Consider the following 20,499-nt stretch of genomic DNA (forward strand, 5'->3'; position numbering starts at 1 on the left):
CACCGCATTATCTGCTTCCTGCTTCCTTATCTGCCCAGATGTGAGCAGGCAGCTTCCCTCAGACACAGGCAGGACATGGGCCGTGAAGGTGCATCTTCTGTGTTTTCTGAACTATGAGCCCAAAGAAACTCCTTTACACAGGCTACGCCAGTGCTCATTCACAGAGACGAGGACATTGAACACAATGGAGAATGTAGTGTGCCTGTGTCTCGTGCAACACTTATGTGCTAACTCCCGTGCGGTCTGGCCTTGCACATCTGATCTTGCCTCCTCGTCTCCCCCCTTGCCGGTTCCTAGGCAGCCATGTTGGCTTCTTGCTATTCTGCAGTCAGACTCCTTCATCAAGGGCCGTGGCTGGGCAGCCATCTGGCCACAGAACTCGTTTGCTGCTGTGTCCTTGGCTATCTCATCTGTGAACATTCCTGTTGATGCTCACGTACAGGCAGCTTAAGGTGACGTGAAGAAGCTATTCCACGCACAGCCAATCCCTTCCTGTCTTGCTGGCTTTCGGACGCCTTGCCACTCTTCCCTCCTTTCCTGGGTTGCTTATCACATCCTATCTGACTGACAAGACTGACATGGAAGTTGTTAAGTTGGGCTGGATCTCACCTACAAGGTAACAGAGGCAGCCATGACTGCCAGGGAGAGCGTGCTGTAGGCCAGCACTGAAGGAGGAATGTGCTCTCCAGAGAGCTGTGTGTACATTTATCAGTTTCTCCTCTCGTTTTATTTTGTGAGACGGTGTTTCACTACTTAGCCCTGGCTGGCTTGGAACTTGATGTGTGAGAAAGGCTGGCTTTGATTCTCTGACCTCAGTGCCTCTGTTCCCTCATTGTGAGGCCTGCGGGCATGTGCTTCCAGGCCTGAGAATTATTACTTGTTCTATGTTTTTGCCAGTACAGATATCTGTCTCCGTTCTTCACCGTGGCCCGAATAGTTCACAGCTGTGTCCGACTCACAGGCAACACCCAGTAAAACACAGACTGGATGAGTTAAGGGCATTCAGTAGTAAAACCATCTTCTACTGAGACTGAAAGCAGATAATGACAATCTGGGCAAGGGTGTGGACAGACTTGTCCCTCGCGCTGCTAAAAAAAAATGTAAAATAGGGACAGCAACTTTTATAAAACAGGCCATTTCTCCAAGATTCCACACAGCCACAGCATGACTCAGGAGACCACACCCAGGTGTACATGGGGGAGGAGTGGAAGTCTATGGACACAAAAAACTGTCACAAGGATGCTCACCACGGCACATTCCCACTCTCCCAAATGCCATTGGTGATGAGCAGAAAGATACAGTTTAGGCATCTCATAGGATAGATATCCTGTTCCACAGGATAGCTTGAATTGTTGATGTGTGGTATTTGCACAGAGTGACAGTTAATTTTGATTTTCAATCTGATTGCATTAATGAGAGGCTGGGGGCGGGGTAGAGAGATGGCTCAGCAGTTAAGGGTGTTCAGGGCTCTCATGGGGGACCCAGGTTCAGTTCCCGGCACCCACATGATGGCTCACAACTGCCCATAATCCCAGTCTCAGTGGTTCTGAAGCCCTCTTGTGGCCTCTGAGGACGTTTGCTCTTATATAGAGTATATAAACTCATGCACATACGTACACATAAGTAAATTTTTAAAAGGCTCAGGCATTAGAGAGACACACACACAGGTGTGGGTTGTGGGGTTGTCTCCAGGGAGGACTAGCTGAGTGGGGAGGAATACCTAAGTGTGAGTGGCACCAGAGAGGGGAGAAGGAGAGGGTCAGAAGACCCCTGCCTTCCTTCTCCATCTACTGAGATACAAGCATGAAGCCCTCTACAGTCACCAGGGACTCCTAGGAGCAGCCGCTGTCACACCTTCCAGCCATGATGGCCTATATATCTCCAGGACTGTGAGCCAAAGGGAGCCTCTCCTCTTGCAGGCCACTTGTGTCAGATACGCTGACTCAGAGTCATAAGAAAAGTGTCTACCACAGGCAGGAGCCTTCAGAGTATCAGGTTGGTCATAAGGACCGGATATCTTTATAATCTTCAAAACAGGCAGAGGTTCAAAGGCAGAGAGCAGGTCAGTGTTGCCCAGCACTCAGCAGGCTAGGAGGCTGCTGGGAACACGATGGGCAAAGGCTATGGAGTGCTATGGGAAGGGGTGGGAAATGTGTCCTAAAACGGATCGTGGTGCTCTATACACGACTCTGAAAATATTAAAGGCATAGAACTGTAGACACCAAGTGGGTGAGTCTTACGGTGTGAGGAGTGTATCTTGATAAGACTATTAACAAAAGAAAGTGTTAAAGTAAAAATCCTCCAGCCTCACATTCAAGCCCCTCCTGTTTGCAAAGTCATAAAGTGTTAATGCACCAGTTCTGTCATAGCTTAACCTGCAACATGGTGGCGGAAACAGGTAACTTGAAGCGGTAGGCATGGCCAAGGGTGCGTAAAGGGGGACAAGATGATAAACGGCCCCAAGGACTTTACGGACTCTTAGAAGGTGACTTCAGCAAGTAAGAAAGAGGTAAAGGCTTGTAAAAGCCTCCGGAGTTTTATTGAGCACCTATTTCTGCTGACAACTGCAAAGCCGCCCAAATGCTGTACCATCCAAAATGACGTTTATATTCATCGAGAGACAGAGCCAGCGTGATTCAAGTTAACGCTTCCAGTAGGGGGAGGGAGGGGAAGAATCGGCACTGAATAAAGGCACTCCTGACTCTAAAGGGCCCCAAGGGCAGAAGAGTCTCTGCAGCAAAGCTGTGATGAAGGCAGGTGGCCTAGTGTGGGGAGCCCCCTTCCTCTGCTGTGGTGCTCAAAACAACAAACAGGATGCACATAATAAAACCAGAGCGCTTTAAATTCAAAACTATGTCATTTTCTCTTCTCGCTTCAGACTTCTGGGTGGAGACAGCGGGTTCAGAATTGTGCATGAAGTACGTCTCGGGCAGAAATTAGGGGACAGAGGAAAGGACGGATGGAAAGGGCAAGGAGCCAGGACAATGGGAGGAGAATCGTGACAGGGTATCCCGTTGTATTCATCCTCCCAGGTTCCTGCTCTCTGTGGGGTGGCATTCAGTCCAAGGGTAATCATAACAATGCTGATGGTTCCTGCACCATTACCACCCAGCATGACTGTGTTCCCAGGTTCAATTTCCATCTCTACCTACCTGGTAGAGATACTCACAGGGATAGCTGTAGGCTTATCCAACTGAGCTCAATGAAAAGTTGTTTCTTTGGCCCCTTTCCCATGGACAGGCACTGGAAGCCATCCCCTGTCTCCCACACTAACCACTGTGGACCTCTCTCCAGCCTCTACATCCTCTGAGCTGTGGGAAAACTCTGCCTCTGGCTGTGCTCTCCCTTGCATTTCAGGGGCTTCATCTCCAAGACCCAGCCTCAGCCTCCCTTTGACACCACCCACGTTGACCAGACAGCCAATCCCCTGTGCTTGCAACCCTTTGCTGTGAACCTATGTCCGCCTGGGCTTATCCTTCACCTCTCTGGTCAGGTTGGACTTAGAATGTCACCTGCACAGAATCCAGACAACCACAGGAATTCGACTGAACTTGATGGAAAAACTGAATAAGTGAAGGAGAGAGTGAAGGAGGATTTTAGAGTGAGAACTTGAGAGGCCGTGATATCTAATTGGATTTGGAGAGACAGAGCAATCAAGAATGACTCTTATTCTCCACCATAACTTTCCAGGAACATCCACCACGGCATGAGTGTCTGTCTTTACCACAGGAACTGACCTGTAATCCAGGCCTCTCCATTCCTCTGTGTGTGTGTGTGTGTGTGTGTGTGTGTGTGTGTGTGTGTGTGTGTGTACACATATGTACAGATGCCCACAAGGGCCAGAAGAGGGCATGAAAAATCCCTGGAGTTGATGTCACAGGTGTTTTTGGTATGTAATTATCAGGACAATTGTATGACAGCCTGGATGCTGGAAGTCGATGTCTAGTGTGCAAGCGCTTAGTGTGTTCTGTTCACTGCTGAGACATCCCTCTCGTTCCTAGTTTACGTTATTTTCCTTTGGTGAAGGGGATCGAAGTGGAGCTTGCGCACATGGCAGGCACGTGCTCAACCGAAGAAGTTCCAGTCTCATTCTGAACAGGGACACTAACTTGCTCTGCTTGAAGATATTCTATTTGCCGTAGTGGGAAAACCTGGTAAGCTTAGGTTGCCAAGTGACCCCTCTGTCTTTTGAATAAGCAAGAAGCTTCCAGAATATCAATACAGAATTGGGTGATCTAATATCACCCTGAGCTTATGGGCACGTCACATGTATCCTCAAGGGAATGCCATGCCACCGAGGTAATGCCCAGTTGGGTGGCAAAGTTTGAAGCCACCTGTAATCATCAGAGCTGGGTTTTGTGTGTATACTCATGTGCTGCGTACATGCACATGTGTGCACACGTAAGTAAGGCCAGAGGTCGATGTCACGTGTTTTCTCAATCGCTTTTCTGCTTTGCTCATGTGCTGACTGGATGGCCAGCTAGCCCCGGTATTCTGCCTCTCCTCCTAAGTAGGACTGCAGGCTCACACTGTTGGGCCCAGCTTTCCATGTGTGTCCCGGGCATTTGAATTCATGTCTTCATGCTTTCGTGGCCGGCACTTTGCTGAGCTAGCTCCCTAGGCTGCATCTAGGTTTTTGATATGAAATACAGACAACTCAGTATTGCTTTGCCTTAATTTCCTTGTGTAACTGACAAGCCGTGTGACTGTAAAGACAGTGTAGATCTGGGGCTGATTTACTGTCTAGTCATTCACTCACAAACACATACTATGGAAGCATAAAGCATGACTATGACATGGGTCCATGTCTCTCAGGGAAGAGCATCTGGCTTCCGTGAGGACTGAGTCTCACCTTTACACGGTGCTAGGGAATTTTATAAGCAAGATCTTGATTACAGCCAACACGGCTTCACAGCATGATCATAGAGTCTCCTCATACCAGAGGAGCAAAGGACAGCTCAGAGTAAGATGCTTTGCCAAGGTTACATAGGGTGCAGGACCGAGGGAGACAACAGTCTACCTGCCTAGAGAGTTCACATGGTCTCTACAGCACGAGGGTGCACGCACAGAGCAGAGCAAACAGATACAGCTGATCATGGTGTGATGATGGCCATTCAGGGGGATCCATGTTTACCTTATGGGTTGGGATTCCAACCAGAACATTCTCCCACTACTGGGAATACACCAGAGCCCAGGACGTGAACAGCAAGGAATGACATGGACTGAGATTTGAAGCATAAATGAGAGGGAAAAAAATGAATAAAGGAAAATGCAATAAATAGAGGAAGAGGAAGAGGGGGAACTGGGGGAGGGGGAGGAGAAGAAAGGGGAGGGGGAGGGGGAGGGAAGGAGGAGGGGAAGGCTGAGGAATGATCCAGATTGGTCAGGTGTCTTAGTGCCATGAAAATGGGAACTTCACAGTTATGGATGGCTGTGTTATTGTGAATTTTATTCTAACCCCCTTTGGAAAAGTTTTTCTAGTAGCACTGGGTGGGTTCAAGGTGTGACTGGGAGCATTTATGGCAGGGTGTGATGTGAGCCTGTGGAAGCCGATCTGTTAGTCCAGGTTGGTGGAGTCTTTGTTGGAAGGAAAGGGACAGAGATGTTGACATGAGAGGAAACTTCCAGTCCTGCTTACTGAAGGCAGATCTACTTGTAATGTCAGTCAGGATCCAGAGCTGAGGGAGAAGACACTGGGACTGTGCTGGGTCCTTGTGTCTGCCAGAGGCTGCACAAGCTTCAGTCGGTAAACACAGAAGTAGAGGACGAAGCCTGGGAAGCATGGTGCTGGTGATGTGATCTCGGAAAAGGTAGTGAGAAATGCGTGAGGAGGAGTAGTGTGGGGAGAGGCTGCAGGAGTGGATGGGGCGGAGCCTGTGGTGCAGGGAGAGGCTGCAGGGGTGGATGGGGCGGGGCCTGTGGCTCAGGGAGAGGCTGCAGGGGTGGATGGGGCGGGGCCTGTGGCTCAGGGAGAGGCTGCAGGGGTGGATGGGGCGGGGCCTGTGGTGTGGGGAGAGGCTGCAGGGTGGATGGGGCGGGGCCTGTGGCTCAGGGAGAGGCTGCAGGGGTGGATGGGGCAGAGCCTGTGGCTCAGGGAGAGGCTGCAGGGGTGGATGGGGCGGAGCCTGTGGTGCAGGGAGAGGCTGCAGGGGTGGATGGGGCGGGGCCTGTGGCTCAGGGAGAGGCTGCAGGGGTGGATGGAGTGGGGCCTGTGGTGTGGGGAGAGGCTGCAGGGGTGGATGGGGCAGGGCCTGTGGTGTGGGGAGAGGCTGCAGGGGTGGATGGGGCGGGGCCTGTGGTGTGGGGAGAGGCTGCAGGGGTGGATGGGGCGGAGCCTGTGGTGTGGGGAGAGGCTGCAGGGAGTGGGGTGGGGGTCTGTGGCTCGGGGAGAGGCTTCGGGGAGTGGGTGGGGTGGGGATGGTGGCAAAACCCCTTCTAGGGAGCTGGCATGAAGACTAGAACACCTCACAGAGCCAAAGATACAGATGAAGAGGGCTGTCCTTTGGGAGGCTGAAGGCTGCTGAGAAATGACAAAGCAAAGCAACACATAAATAATTTCCTTGAAGAAATGAAAACAGCCATATATTTCACAGAGAAGAGAGAAATGAGAAAATGGGCTTCTTCCCCCCAAAAGGCTCAGGAGGGACGGTTTCTCTCCCAGGACTAAAGAACTGTCCCTTCAGGTCCCCAACTCCTTCCTTTTCCCAGCTCCTGAGTGGTTGTAGGACACTCAGGGTTTACCACCTGGACCACCTTTCCCTCATGCAGTGCAGACATGGACGTGAGATTCTCCTTCAGGCTCAATTTCCTTCTAGCAAATCTGTGCTCAGTGTTGGGCAGCCTGCTCTGTCTAAACCACAAAAGCATCCCAAGTGACAAAACCAAAGGCCAGGGTCTTCCATTCACACTTCTGGCCTGCCTTGCTCTGGCAGAGCTGACCACAAATTACATGTAATATGTGTACACACACAGACACACAGACACAGACACAGACACACAGACACACACACACACTGTGATGGTTTGTATATGCTTAGGCCAGGGAGTGGCACTATTAGGAGGTGTGGCCTTGTTGGAGTAGGTGTGTCACTGTGGGTGTGAGCTTTAAGACCCTCATCCTAGCTCCCTGGAAGCCAGTCTTCCACTGGCAGCCTTCAGATGAAGATGTAGAACTCTCAGCTCCTCCTGCACCATGCCTGCCTGGATGCTGCCATGCTTCCTGCCTTGATGATAATGGACTGAACCTCTGAACCTGTAAGCCAGCCCCGATTAAATGTTGTCCTTATAAGAGTTGTCTTGGTCATGGTGTCTGTTCACAGCAGTAGGACCCTAAGACAGACAGACAGACAGACAGACAGACAGACAGATATACATGTACCTATGAATATGAGAGTGGGTGGGGAGGGAGGAAGAGGAGGAGGAAGAAGAAGGGGGAGAGGAGATATCATCCCTGAAGGCACAGAAACTGCCAACCCCTGACACTTGCTTTCCCTCATGCTGAGCGGCACAGGCCGGCTCTCTTTACAACAACTCTGTCGACATTTATGCCAACGACCTGGGAGTCTGTCGAAATGCACAGACTCAGGAACCCCTCCACACTTTCATCTCAGCTCACAGGCACGGGTGTCTTGGTCATAAAACCAGGCTCAGGAGGAGACTCTCCACTGTGCCTAGAGCTACCCAGAGGCTCTGGAGTCCACCATGCACGTCTCTGCATGGCCTGGCTTGCCGCTGCTGTTTCTGGGACTGTGCTCAATCTGGGCCAAGGCCCGTGCCCACCAGCCAAACCTCCAGGCAGAACCCCAAAGGGCTGCTCAGGAAATCACCAGCGACTGATGGGAATCCGGGTGCCAGAAGTGAGACGGGGCCAGCATCTGTCTGTCCTGCTCGGCCAACCATGCTGGGGCCAGTGGTGCAGAGTGCACACCACAGTGCCCTCTCCTCCAGCCTCCTCGCATCACATTCTCCCTCCTGACTCTTCGAGGAGGTTGCTCCTGCTCGTACTCCACTCGTCCCACAGCTGAGCTGGCACCTTCCTCCATGTTCCAGCTCTTCCTGTGGGGGGGGCTGCCTGCTGCTGTCCACAGAGAAGCTACACTGGCTCATGCTGGGGTACCCCCCCCCCATGCTCAGTACACAACTCGAGTCCAGTACGCTACAGGTAAAATCCGGGTACTCCTACCTCACTTCCCCCACATGCTCAGCCACTTGGCTACGCCCAGGTTCCATTTCCACATTGGGATACAAAACTCTGGAGCTGGAGAGATGGCCTAGTGGGTAAGAGCACTCACAGCTCCTCGCACCTACACAGTGGCTCACAGCTCACACACACACACACACACACTCACTCACATACACACACTCAAATACACACACACTCACACACACTCACACACACATACACACACACTCACATACACACACACTCATACACACTCACACACTCACACACACATGTTCTATAGTATTTATGTGTTCTGTGACATGCATACTGTGTTAAGAACATGTGTGTAGTGTAGGTATCTGGAACATTATGGTAAATGTATGTGTGTGCGTGTGTGTTCTACAGTGTTTGTGTGTTCTGTGATATGCGTGTTGTGTTATATACATGTGTACGGCTGTAACATTGGAAGAATGCCTAGTTTTGCTTCTAAGATGGTGAAACCAATGAGTAGAATCTTTATATTCATAATCTAGCAAAATAAAAGTCACTGCATAATATACATGACATGCTATTGTGATTAAAAACCCATTTGCCAGTTGGTGGAGCCTCCCGGCATCTGGCAGCACACTCAGCAGTCAGAGGCCTGTATAAACTGCAGAAATAATGACAGGACCGTTTGGGATGGTTCGTCCATCTATTTATAGAAGCACAGAATGCCAGTCTCATGCCACAATGTTACGTAACCTGAATTGTATCCAGCCCTCACGATACAACTTTTCCTAACACATGAGAAATGAAAATCACTGTTATTCCCCTTCCGGCTGGACAGTTTGCCCACCTGGGGATGAGTCACCCACCTCTTGTCATAGCACAGTTTGTGTGTGTGGGTGTAGGGGTGGGGTGGAACCTACCACAGATGAAGCAGGTTGTCTTGAGAATTTCTTCTTTCTTCTGCTTCTCACTCCTGAGGTCAGCGAAAGTGTCAATGATTACACCAAAAATCAGGTTAAGGACGATGATGATGACGATGAAGAAGAAAAGGAGGTCGTAGACCACCCGGGCAGCAAACAAAGGCTCCTGCAACAGAAGTGTGGAACATGCATAGAACACACACACACACACACACACACACACACACACACACACACACACACGCTGTGTGGCATAAAGTAGATGTTCAGCAGTTGTCCTCCCGGTAAACACATATAGTGGTCACAGCGAGGAAAATGGAACGGCGTTCTGTCTGTATTTTCCCACCACTGAGGGACAATGTCTTAGGCCTGCTCTCAGGATTCTTCCATTTCTCTTTCTGCTTTTACTAGCTGCATTTTCACAGTGAGCGCCCCACTGTGGTTTAGATGTAAAATGTCCAACACAGGCTCACATCTTTGGACCTTTGGCCCTCACCTGATGGTGCTGTTTGGGGTGGAGGTGGGGAAACTGTCAGGAGGTGGAAGCTCACTGGAGGAGGTGGGTCATGGGGCGGTGAGGAGGTGGAAGCTCATTGGAGGAGGTGGGTCACAGGTGGTCAGGAAGTGAAAGCTCATTGGAGGAGGTGGGTCACGGGTGGCCAGGAGGTGGAAGCTCATTGGAGGAAGTGGGTCACAGGGTGGCCCTTGAGGACTTACAGACCTCACTCTCTGTTTAAGTGGTTGCCTGGCTTCTGTACCCAGCACAATGTCTCCTCCAGGATGCTGGTATGACCCCGCAGGACTGTAAGCTAAGAGGAACACTTCTTTCCTTAATTTGCCTGCATTGGGCATTTTGTCACAGCAGTGAGAAAAATAATCATGCAGGTCTATCCTAGACACCAAGCTAGAGGGAGTCAGACGCATGGCTAGCTGAGGAAAACCTGGCGATTTCTCAACTTCTGTAGCAGATTCCTCCTTGTTCTCGAACGGCCAAGTACGTACAGCTCACGCGCATCCTATCTGGACACAATATTAAAGCATATTGGAGCCCATGGGGTCCAGTTGTTTAATACAAGAGAGCCGAGGCTATTGGCAAGATGGATGGACGTTATATAACAGGCCAGCGGCAGATGAGAACTGTGTGGGCTTCTCGTCTGCGCCTCTATGTTTACAGTTCCTGAGAGATGTTTCCGCCTTGCAGCTTCAGTGTACGAAATCCTGTTAGAACTCATCCGTCCTTTGTATTCATCATGGTAAATAATGGGTGCTCTCCCCTTGCAGAAGCAGAGCAAATCCTTGCACCTGGGAATTCTGTCGACACCGACAGCTGTGATTTACGTAACCCCGTTGGTGCCTACAGAGTTGATGGCCATGGTGTTGCTGTGACAGAATGCACAGTTCCCACTTGAGCTGAACTGACATCACCTCTGGTTCTCTACGATTTCACTGCAACTGACTGGTCTTACAGCCACTGTTAGACTTTTAAGGCGAATGGCACTGTAGTCCTGAAAATCATCCTGGTAAGGAAGAAATAAACCAGGCCTGTGTGCTATGGGCCTGTCACCCCAGATACTCAGGGAGGCTGAGGCAGAAAGTCAGTAACTTGAAGGCCAGCCTGGGCTACAAAGTGAGTAAAAGGCCAGCCTGGGCAATGTAGTGAGACTCCGAATCTCGAAGTTTAAAGAGTAAAAAGTGGGCTATCACGTCTCAGTGATAGGTTCAATCCCCAATACAGGAAGGGAGGAGATAGGGGAGGGAGGAAGAGGGGGGAGGAACGGAGGAAGGGTAAGAAGGGGAAAACAGAGGGAAGGGAGGAAGGAAAGAAGCACCTGATTCCTAAAGCAAACCCCTTCTGTTTTACTCACATCCTTCGAGGGTCGTCTCAGCACGTCACCAACTCCGCCACCATTCCTGAGGCCCTGGTTCAGCACGGTGACAATGCACATGAGCAGGGTGTCACAGGTCCTCTCGATGCCGTCCTCACCTCCCTCACCGGCTGCAGAAACACAACAGTGAAAAGGTTTTGAAAATGCACCACTGCAGACATCCAAGAATCTGCTTCTGTTGGGCCACAGCACGATTTCTGAGGTCACGTGACATCCGAAGCACGTGCGGCCACACGTGACTGACATGGGTACCACCAAACACATGATATCTTGAGATGTTGTTCTTCTCGGCTTGGTGGAAAATGACAGGATTGAAAGGTAAAGCAGCAAGACAAGGTTAAAACTTGTGTGCCCAACTGTAGTGGAGGAAACCGTGATCGCCATAGCTCTCTGCCCAGCACGTAAATGCATGCAGATGAATGAACACAGCCATGGATGTGAGACAGGCCTGTTCTAGGCTTGGGACTGGGGCATTCACTGTCCTCAGCAGCCTCATGTATAAAATGAGAAAATGTTGTGGATTTGAGGGTTGGCCAAGAACCGGGTAAGGAATGTTAAAGGCCTGTAGTAGGAGCTTATGATGGGGCAGCCACAATTCTGTCATTACTTAATGTTAGCTTCAAGATATTTTTGCGGAATCACCTGGGAACTAGAGATGAAGTCCTGCTTATGAGTTAGAAGAGAGAAAAGATATAATATATGGGAAAAGTCCCGAGACTCGACCCAATGCTGAAAGATCTTGCCAGAAAACAAATAGGGATTGTTGCTGGACGTGAGACTGGGATTCTCTCCTTTTAGGCGTGAGCAGAAAGGCAGAGGCTTATTTCATTATGAAGTTAAAGAACCTCCCCTTAGGGTACTGCATCTGGGGACCCTGGGCTGTGGCCCCCGGGGGTTACAGTCTGCATGTCAAGGCACGAATGTTACAAAACATTCGCTGGCACTGGGGAAGGAACACACTGCCTATGTAGCTCATTGTTGGGAGAAGGCTGACATCGCTCCTCTGAACAGATTTTATATCCTATGGAAGAGGGACCCTGATATTTTGACATGAGACCAAGTTGCTCCTTTAAAAATATGCTGGAAGGTTGGGGATTTAGCTCAGTGGTAGAGCACTTGCCTAGCAAGTGTAAGGCCCTGGGAAAAAAAGAAAAAAAAATATGCTGGAAACCCCCTGACCAGACGGCTGCATGTAGGCACAGGCAGGCACACACAAAACACAGCACAGAATACAGGCAAGACGGTGTGTAGTCACTCACCTCCAAGCTGAACCCATGGGCAATTCTGATTTAGAAATCTGAAGGAATTTGGGGAGGAAGGAGCAATGGGTACTGGAGTAGCCTTGTGGTGGTGACAGATGAGCAGGAGAGAAACAGGAGAGAAACAAGAATGAAAGCCATTGTTACATTGTTACTGGGTGCCAGGAAGAAGGTCGTGGAATATAGCTACTGCTACTTTGTGAAGTTGCACTGTCAATCAAAGCGAATGAGGAACAAGAGTCTGGGGATACATTCGCTCCCTAATCAATGACTGTCTGGTTGTAGTGTAGAAAATGCCAACGAAAGACCCACTATGTACTGGTTTGGTGGGCACATGGAGATGACAGGAAAGGAAGCTGTTTATTCTCTAAGAAGGGAGCTAGGGAACTCGCACGTCCTGCATGTGATTAGCCACAGTGAAATAAAGTGGACTGGCCACCAAGAAGCACAAACAAAACGTTCCCCATCACCAGCCACAGGAGGAATATAAACAACTACACCAATGTCTCATCTCACCCTTATCACAGGGCTGCCCTTAAGGATCAGAAAGATCGGGCAATGGTGGCACGTATCTTTAATCCTAGCATTTGGAAGGCCCAGGCAGGCGGATCTCTGTGAGTTCGAGACCAGCTTAGTCTACAGACCAGGACAGCCAAAGTTATAGGGAAACCCTGTCTCAAAAAAACAACCAAAAGACACACAGGGTTACTTACATTTTTGAAATATAAAAACTGGATGAAAAGAACTTTATAAAATAGGTTGGCTACAAATACCCAGCAGGAGGTCTGGCTTTCCCTGTGGCAGGCTTGCCATGGGAGGATGCCCGAGCCAGGTCAATGCTAGCATTGTCCACATCACCTTGCTCAATGATAGCCAATCGGAGATGCTGGGCTCACACAGCAGCCTCTATGAGCGTTATTAGGTTCTACTGTTTGACCTGAGCTGGCCAGGGCTCCCGGAGTAGGTAAGTGCCACCTTGTGGCCACCTGTGTGACAAGCTAGTCTTCTTCATGCCACCCCTGCCAAGGGTTTGGTGTGAAAAGAAAGGTTTAAGTGTTTCAACCTACAAGTGCCTTATGGTTCCCAGGAAGGGTGGGTCAGCGGCTGAGCAAACATATAGCATCCTGGGTATCCTAAGGCACGGCCTCTGCATTTAGTATCAGAAGACGGGCATGTCTGGCCAGGCCATCGGGGTGAAGATGCCCCCTGCAGGCACACTGGAATGTGAGGAGCCTAGCCATTACACTCAGGGCCAAGAAATTCCCTCAGATACAGTGGAATGTCACACCTGTATCCACACATAGGAACACACACACACACACATATACACACACACACACTCAGACACAGACACACACACACACCGAACAGAGTTCAGTGTATCCTTAGGGCCCAATGAATACAAGTTATCAATTACCCAGGTACAGTGGCTGTTAAATCTTATGAAAAATCGTGGTTTTAATACAAGTAAGAAATTTGACACTTGAGTGATGTGAGGTTATCCATTTTCAGTATACTACCAGAAAAGCATTTTTTCTTAATTCATTATTTTTTTCAAAAGGTTTCATTTGAGGAAAGGAATAAAAATCTATTCTACTGGATCAGAAACAGTTCTTTCACCTGGGGTGTTAGTCAGTATATTTTAAAAAATACTGGACACTGGCTGGAGATAGTCAGTGGCTGAGAACACTTGCTGCTCTTCTGGAGGACCAGGTTCAGTTCTTAGCACCCATGTTAGGCGGCTCACAGTAGCCTGTAACTCTATACCAGGGAAGCTAATGCCCTCTCTGGCTTGCCTCACATTCACCCCAATACAAAATACACATCTTAAAAAATATTACACATGCTTGAACACACACACACACACACACACACACACACACACACTTCTCGATGCCCCCTTTGACACTTTAATAATTAAATTATTTGTAGTTTGTGGCCCTTGTGGACACAGTGTCCTGGAGGTCAGGAAACTCTGAGTGTTATTAAAAACCCTCTCATATTAAACTTTAATGACAATCAATTCATTTTGGAAATGCTGGTCTTAAATGTTTTCGTAACTAAAACAACATTTTAAAATACTGACTGATGGGGTTGGGGATTTAGCTCAGTGGTAGAGCGCTTGCCTAGCAAGCTCAAGACCCTGGGTTCGATCCCCAGCTCCGAAAAAAATAAATAAATAAATATATATATATATATATATATATATATATATATATATATATATATAAAATACTGACTGATGCCCAAATGGGAATCCAAAATGTAGCATGTGTTAGCTTGACAAAGTTATACTATCACCAATCTTTCCCATTAAAGTCGGGTACCAAGAGACTGAAATTGGTACTCGTAAATGTTAAACACATGCAAACTTTTTATTCCCCTGAACATTCAGGTGGCACTGACTCACAAAATACCCGTGATTATACTCGAGTATACTCTAAAGAAGGCTTGTGTTCTCTGGAAAAAGTCAATTTTGGGTGGTTCTAAGTAAACCTTTTCATCTGAGGTTCTAGCAGGCCTGAAGCAAATGGACGATAAGACTTTGGGATGCTTCTCGAGTTGAATTAGCCACCAGTCATCACTGAATTCTCTGCTGCATTGTCAGGAGCTCTGTGGGGCCAGCACTCTGGCTGCCGGCCACCCCCAGCCTCTCAGACAGGCACTGGGCGCCCGGGCCTTTAGTGCTGTCCACCTGCCGGCCACAGGACAGCAAACCAAAGCCCTCGAGAGTGCACACCACGGCTCACAAGTTAGAACTGTGTCCCAGCCCGAGACAGAGAAACACTATTTTTAAATCTAAGCGGCACTCGTTGCGCAGCAAGCACCAGACTTCAGCTTCTCTCCACGCAAGCGACTAGAAGCCAACATTTCGGGAGAGCCGGAAGGCCACACCCATAGGCTTGTCCATCAAACAGCTGCAGCTAAACATTGCCAAAATTTAGAGGAAATAAAGCCCCGAAGATCAAATCTACACATTTAATCAAGTTACTGAAACTATTCACATTGGCAAAATGTAAAGGAAGTAAGATTCGGAAGATCAAATCCACTGGGGGTGTTGGTGGCTTCCACCTTTAATCCCAGCACTCAGAGGCAGGTGGATTCCTATGAGTTTAAGGCTAGTCTGATCCACACAGTGAGTTTCAGCATAGCCCGGGCTAAATAGTGATTCCCTGCTTATATTATGTAAACAAAAGTCAGATTCATAGACTTCCAAAGGAAATTTCATTAAATCAGTTTTAACATGTGAATGCCAATGCATAAGGGCATTGGTGTGGCCTTTCTGTGACACTAGTCACACTGGGGGATCTCCCCCATTGGGAAAGCTCTCCCCACCCCTCTAACTTCAGTACCGTTTCCAACACCACCCGGGATGGAACTCAGCCACCATCTTTCCTCCCTACTCTGGCATCGTTTTCCACAACATTCACACCGTGCTACCACCTCTGTACCCCAAATGACCCCAAATGACAGAGACTTGGGGGAAGGGAGTGCTGTACTTGGGTGAAGAACTGTCCCCATTTGTCCTTAGAAAAGGAAGGTACGAGGACTTGAGATGGAGACACTGAAAACTGCTGACAAATGACTCTGATGCTAACAGAAGTTACTCAAGTGGGCTCTTGACTGGATGCTGTGTGGGGGAAGGGCAGCAGCATAGTCAGACCTGGGGATGAGCTGGCACTGTGCTCCCTGACTGGTGAGCTTTCACAGGGAGTTTTCTAATTTTTTAAGAGAACATAGATTGAATGGCAGTTTATTAAGAGACCTCCCTCTCCCTCTACACCTCCCCCCCCCCTCTGTGTGAGTGTGCATGTTGGGCCTGCCTGTATATCATGAGTGTGGACGTTAGAGGCCAATCTTGCAATCTTGTTTGTCTGTCTCATTACTCCTAGCTAGACTGGCTGGCCATTGAACCCTAGGATCCTCTTGTCCCCTCCTCTCAGTTTTGGCGTCACACGTGTGCACTGCAATGACCAGCTGTGTGTCTGTGTGTGTGTGTGTGTGCATGGGTATGCATGTGCACATGTCTGTTCATGTGTGTGTGTGTCTGTGTGCACGCATTTGTGTGTGTGCATGTGTTTTTGTGTGTATGTGTGTGTGCATTCATGTGTATGTGTATGCATTCATGTGTATGTGTGTGCATTCGTGTGTGTGTGTGTGTGTGTGTGTGTTCTGAGAATTGAACTCATAACTTCATGCTTATACATCGAGTGCTTTACTGACTGAGCCATCTGTCCATTCCCATTTATGACACATTTCTAGGTAGCTGAAAAGTTTCATAAAACACGACTGTGAACACCTGCATGTTTCCAGGCCCTGGTTCCTGTTGCTGTCCTCTGCAACATTCCCTGCATCCCTTGTGGAAATAGCCAGTGCAGAGGCCGGGTTGTGTGTAATCTGTAAGGATCCAGATGAAACTTGTCAGGGTCTTTGGGAAATCCTGCCTTCTACTGTATCTCTCCCTTCCCTCAAAATGTTAGGGATGGTAGAACAGTCTCAGGTCAAGAACTGTGTCAGGACAATGGTGAGTTGGATTTTCTTTTCTCTTTTTTTTTTTCTTTTCTTTTTTTTTCGGAGCTGGGGACCGAACCCAGAGCCTTGCGCTTGCTAGGCAAACGCTCTACCACTGAGCTAAATCCCCAACCCCGAGTTGGATTTTCTAAACTCTGATCTGGCGTTTGCGAAAGCCAAGATGACCTGACAGGGAAGAACAGAATTGGGGTTCAGCATGGCACAATGGAGCGAACGAAGGACGCTGAAACCTGGAGACCACCAGGTCCTACCACACACAGAGGAGAATCTGTCACACCCCAGTGTTATGGGTTGGCAGAGATACATAGAAATCAATGTGTGGCTTCATCTGTGAGATCCCAAACTTCCAACTGTGTGAGCCAGGGTGAATATTTATTGGATAACAGCTGGCCCATTAAAGAGCGGCATCTTTGCCAAGAGTCAGCCAAATGCAGGTCAAGAGTGTGAGGTGGGCTGGGAGAGATGGCTCAGTGGTTAGGGGCACTGTCATTGTAGAAGATCTGGGTTCAATCCCACCACGTTCAGCAGGCAGTTGTAACTGCCGGTAACTCCAGGTCAAGGGGACATGATACGCTCTTCTGGCCCCTGCCTATGCTCACACACATGGCATACGTAAATAGAAAACAGACATAAATCTTAAACAGAGAGAGAGGTGACTCTGGGGGGGTCCCACTGCCCACAGTGAAAGCCTGGCTTAGCAGGTCGCTCAGGAGTACAAGGTCAAGAGACTCTGCTTCGATCTGTAGGGAAAGATGGGGGGATCAGAGGTGTTTAAACCAAGGGACACATTATATGGCTTTAGAGAGCGTGTGCTCGGTAACACCATGTAAGCCAAGAGGAGCTGGCTCTTATGTGAGCATTGACAGGGAGCACTGCAAAGGGAGCTTGCTGGAAGCCTCTCAAGTGCCCACACCTGTTAGGCACCAAATGGAGCAAGTGCAAGCATTCTCTAGGTCAGAAATCACGAGGTATTTAACAACTCAACCCGACATCTCTAGGGAAATGTGACCACAGGAGAGGGTGTTACATCACTGTGAGCCCACAAGCATCCATGAGCTAGCACGCTGCAGCCTCCCACAGTCTGGGACGCCCCTTGCCTCATCTGCTCTGAGTCCATTTTGCCATTATCTGACTCCACCCTTCCTCAGCTATGACAACTTTTAAGCTACATAAAGATCTACAGTCCACAAGCGCTGGCTGCAGCACATGGTAGAGCACTTGTCGACCATGCATGTAGCCCGGTCCTCACCTCCAAATACATGCACAGTCCCCGTTACGTCCCCTCACTCTCAGAGATGCATTAATTTTTTTTCTATAATTTAGAAAATGTCATACATGCCAGGTTCCCAGATTCCTGCTCCACCTTAAGATAATGGGTTAGAGCTAAAGTTATTTTTATATGTCTATTTGCTCCTGAGGAGGGAGGGAGACCTCGTTCATTCATTTTTCTGTCAATAAGCTGTCTAAACATTGTTCCGAAAACCTGCATACCATAGGCCGAGAAAGTGGCAGGCCAGGGGGTACGGTCACGTGTCTAGAGTGCAGAACTCATGTTTTCTCATCCCTTGTTAGAAGGCAAGTCACATTCGTTACAATGAATCTATCAGATTCGGGGAGACTGAAACACTGTAGCACCGTGCAGAGCAGGACATCTCAGAGTAACTGATGCAGAAATCCTTTCCCTAGCCTGAATTGTGTCAGCCATTTGCCTTCTGTTCTAGCTCCACATATTATGAAATTCCAAGAACAATCTCACAGATACAACAACATACCTCGTGGCACACCAAAGGAACTGGCTGCTGGTACGTACCTGCATTCGAAGAGGGGATCGTGGGTGAGCAGTTTTCCTTAGGGCAGGTTCCCAGCATGGAAGTTAAGGTCATAGTGGGAACCCCGTCGTTACCTGGAGGAACACAGAGCAGAGAGTTGAATGGAAGAAGTGTGGCCATGCATGGCCAAAGAACACAGCCACAGGGGCGTCTGAGTGCTTCAGCAGAACTTCATCTTGGCAACGTTAGCCCGGAGCTCTGAGAACAGTTTTACCTGTTAAAGCAATTTCATAAATAAGGAATAGATGCATCGCCAATGTGCAGAAAGCACCATTTGTGTGTGTGTGTGTGTGTGTGTGTCTGTATGTGTGTGTGTGTGTGTGTGTGTGTGTGTGTATTTCCTTTAAGTGGCCGTGATAAGGTATTAATAATACTATTGACCTAAACCACCACAAATACTAATATTTCTATGACCAGGTGTGTTCAGGGTTCTGGGTTCAGGGTTCTGACCTGGGATGCCACCAGGACTGTGTCCTCTCAGGGCAGTGAGCATTCTGCAGCTCAAGCCCCAGTCCTGTGCCTGAGGAAAGGAACTTGGGTGGGCAGTTCTCGTTATGAAATATGGGACCCTGAGAAGAAAGGCTTCAAACAGCCCAAGGTCCACGCCCTTCCTGAGCCCCAAGGAACCCCTCTTCCTGGGGGTTCTTCAGTGGTTTCCCTGGCTCAGAAGATAATGAACTTTCTGTTTGTATCAAAGTTTGACTGACAGTGCAACTCCTCACACACTGAGAGAACTAAAGGCAAAGCTACAACATGAGCTGGTGTCACCAGGAGATGTGAGATGTGGGAGGGCTAGGGAGGCAGCAGCGCCCATACATTGTGTCGGGACATCATGGAGAAGGAGTGTCACCATTGGCAGTGATATGGGCAGGACTGCAAGCCAGGTGGTCAGAGAGGGACAGAGATGGTTTCTGAGTGAGCCCCGGTGGCATTCCCGTAGTACTTGATGCATCCCAAGCTCAGAGTCCAAGGCTTTGGAGAACTGACAGCACAGGGAGAAGCAGAGATGTAAAAGGGGCTGATGGGTGGAGAAAGGTTAACACGAAATAGTAACACAGTTGAAGAGGGGTGTGAGGCCTAGAAGAGAAAGAAAACAGCTATTTGGAGAAGGACTCAGAAATGAAATTTAAAATAAGGAAACAAAGATTTTTTTTTAAATCTAGGCATTTAAGCTATAAAATGAAAAATTTTAACCCATAGAGAACCAGAGATTTAAGTCTGCTAGCTGTCCCTATGGGCTGCACTTTCGTAGTACTTACAAAAGTTTTCTTTGACTGATTTTCATAAAATTGTGCATATGTATTTTCAGTAAAGAGCTCAAAATTTTAGCTTTAGTGTCTTCATGTTGTATTTTTCCTATTTCTAAAGGATGTGCATTCATAATATAGCACCAACTTCCTCATCAAAGAACAAAAAGTATTTACCATGGAATTTGAAAAACAGTCCCTACCGTACATGTTGTTCAGTTAAGTTTAAACCCTTCGGTTTCTCTACTGAACAAACTGTGGCCAGGCCTCTAATCTAGCAAGTAATTAAAAACCAAGACCCGTGGGATGCTGGGGATAGACGGTTTCTAAAGAGTTTAGAAAGGACACAGATCGGGCCTTACAGAGAAGCCGTTCCTCCATACAGGAAATGTAAAGTAAAGGTTTGCAACTTCAACTCAAACTCCACAAACTGAGGGCTTGGTCACCAGCCCAGGGAGCGTTCAGATCTTTTGGGAGATGGGGCCTGGTGTGAAAGGAGAGGTCAGAGGTCACTCGGACTGTAACCTTGAAGGGGTGTCAGGAACCTTCCTCTCTCTGCCTCTGCCTCAAAGCCACCACAGGGTGACGGTCTTCTCCCAACCACTATGTGCTTCTGTCTTGCCACAGCCCTCAGGTGTTGGCTAGACGATCACTAACTGGAAAACATGAG

General features: G+C 48.7%; 1 protein-coding gene across 7 annotated transcripts in view; it reads right to left on the reverse strand.

Moving 5' to 3' along the window:
* The window catches only part of Itpr2 (inositol 1,4,5-trisphosphate receptor, type 2), a 406,037-nt gene that overhangs the window by 41,201 nt on the left and 344,337 nt on the right, over positions 1-20,499 (reverse strand). For all 7 annotated transcript variants that reach the window (XM_039108425.1, XM_063286748.1, XM_039108427.2 and 4 more), the window contains 3 exons: positions 18,564-18,656; positions 10,941-11,071; positions 9,076-9,241 (listed from right to left, as the gene is read on the reverse strand). In XM_039108425.1, the coding sequence (XP_038964353.1) occupies positions 9,076-9,241; positions 10,941-11,071; positions 18,564-18,656 (390 nt within the window). The remainder of the gene's footprint in view (positions 1-9,075; positions 9,242-10,940; positions 11,072-18,563; positions 18,657-20,499) is intronic.

Source organism: Rattus norvegicus, chromosome 4, assembly GCF_036323735.1.
Source record: "Rattus norvegicus strain BN/NHsdMcwi chromosome 4, GRCr8, whole genome shotgun sequence".
Classification (NCBI taxonomy): Eukaryota; Metazoa; Chordata; class Mammalia; order Rodentia; family Muridae; genus Rattus; species Rattus norvegicus.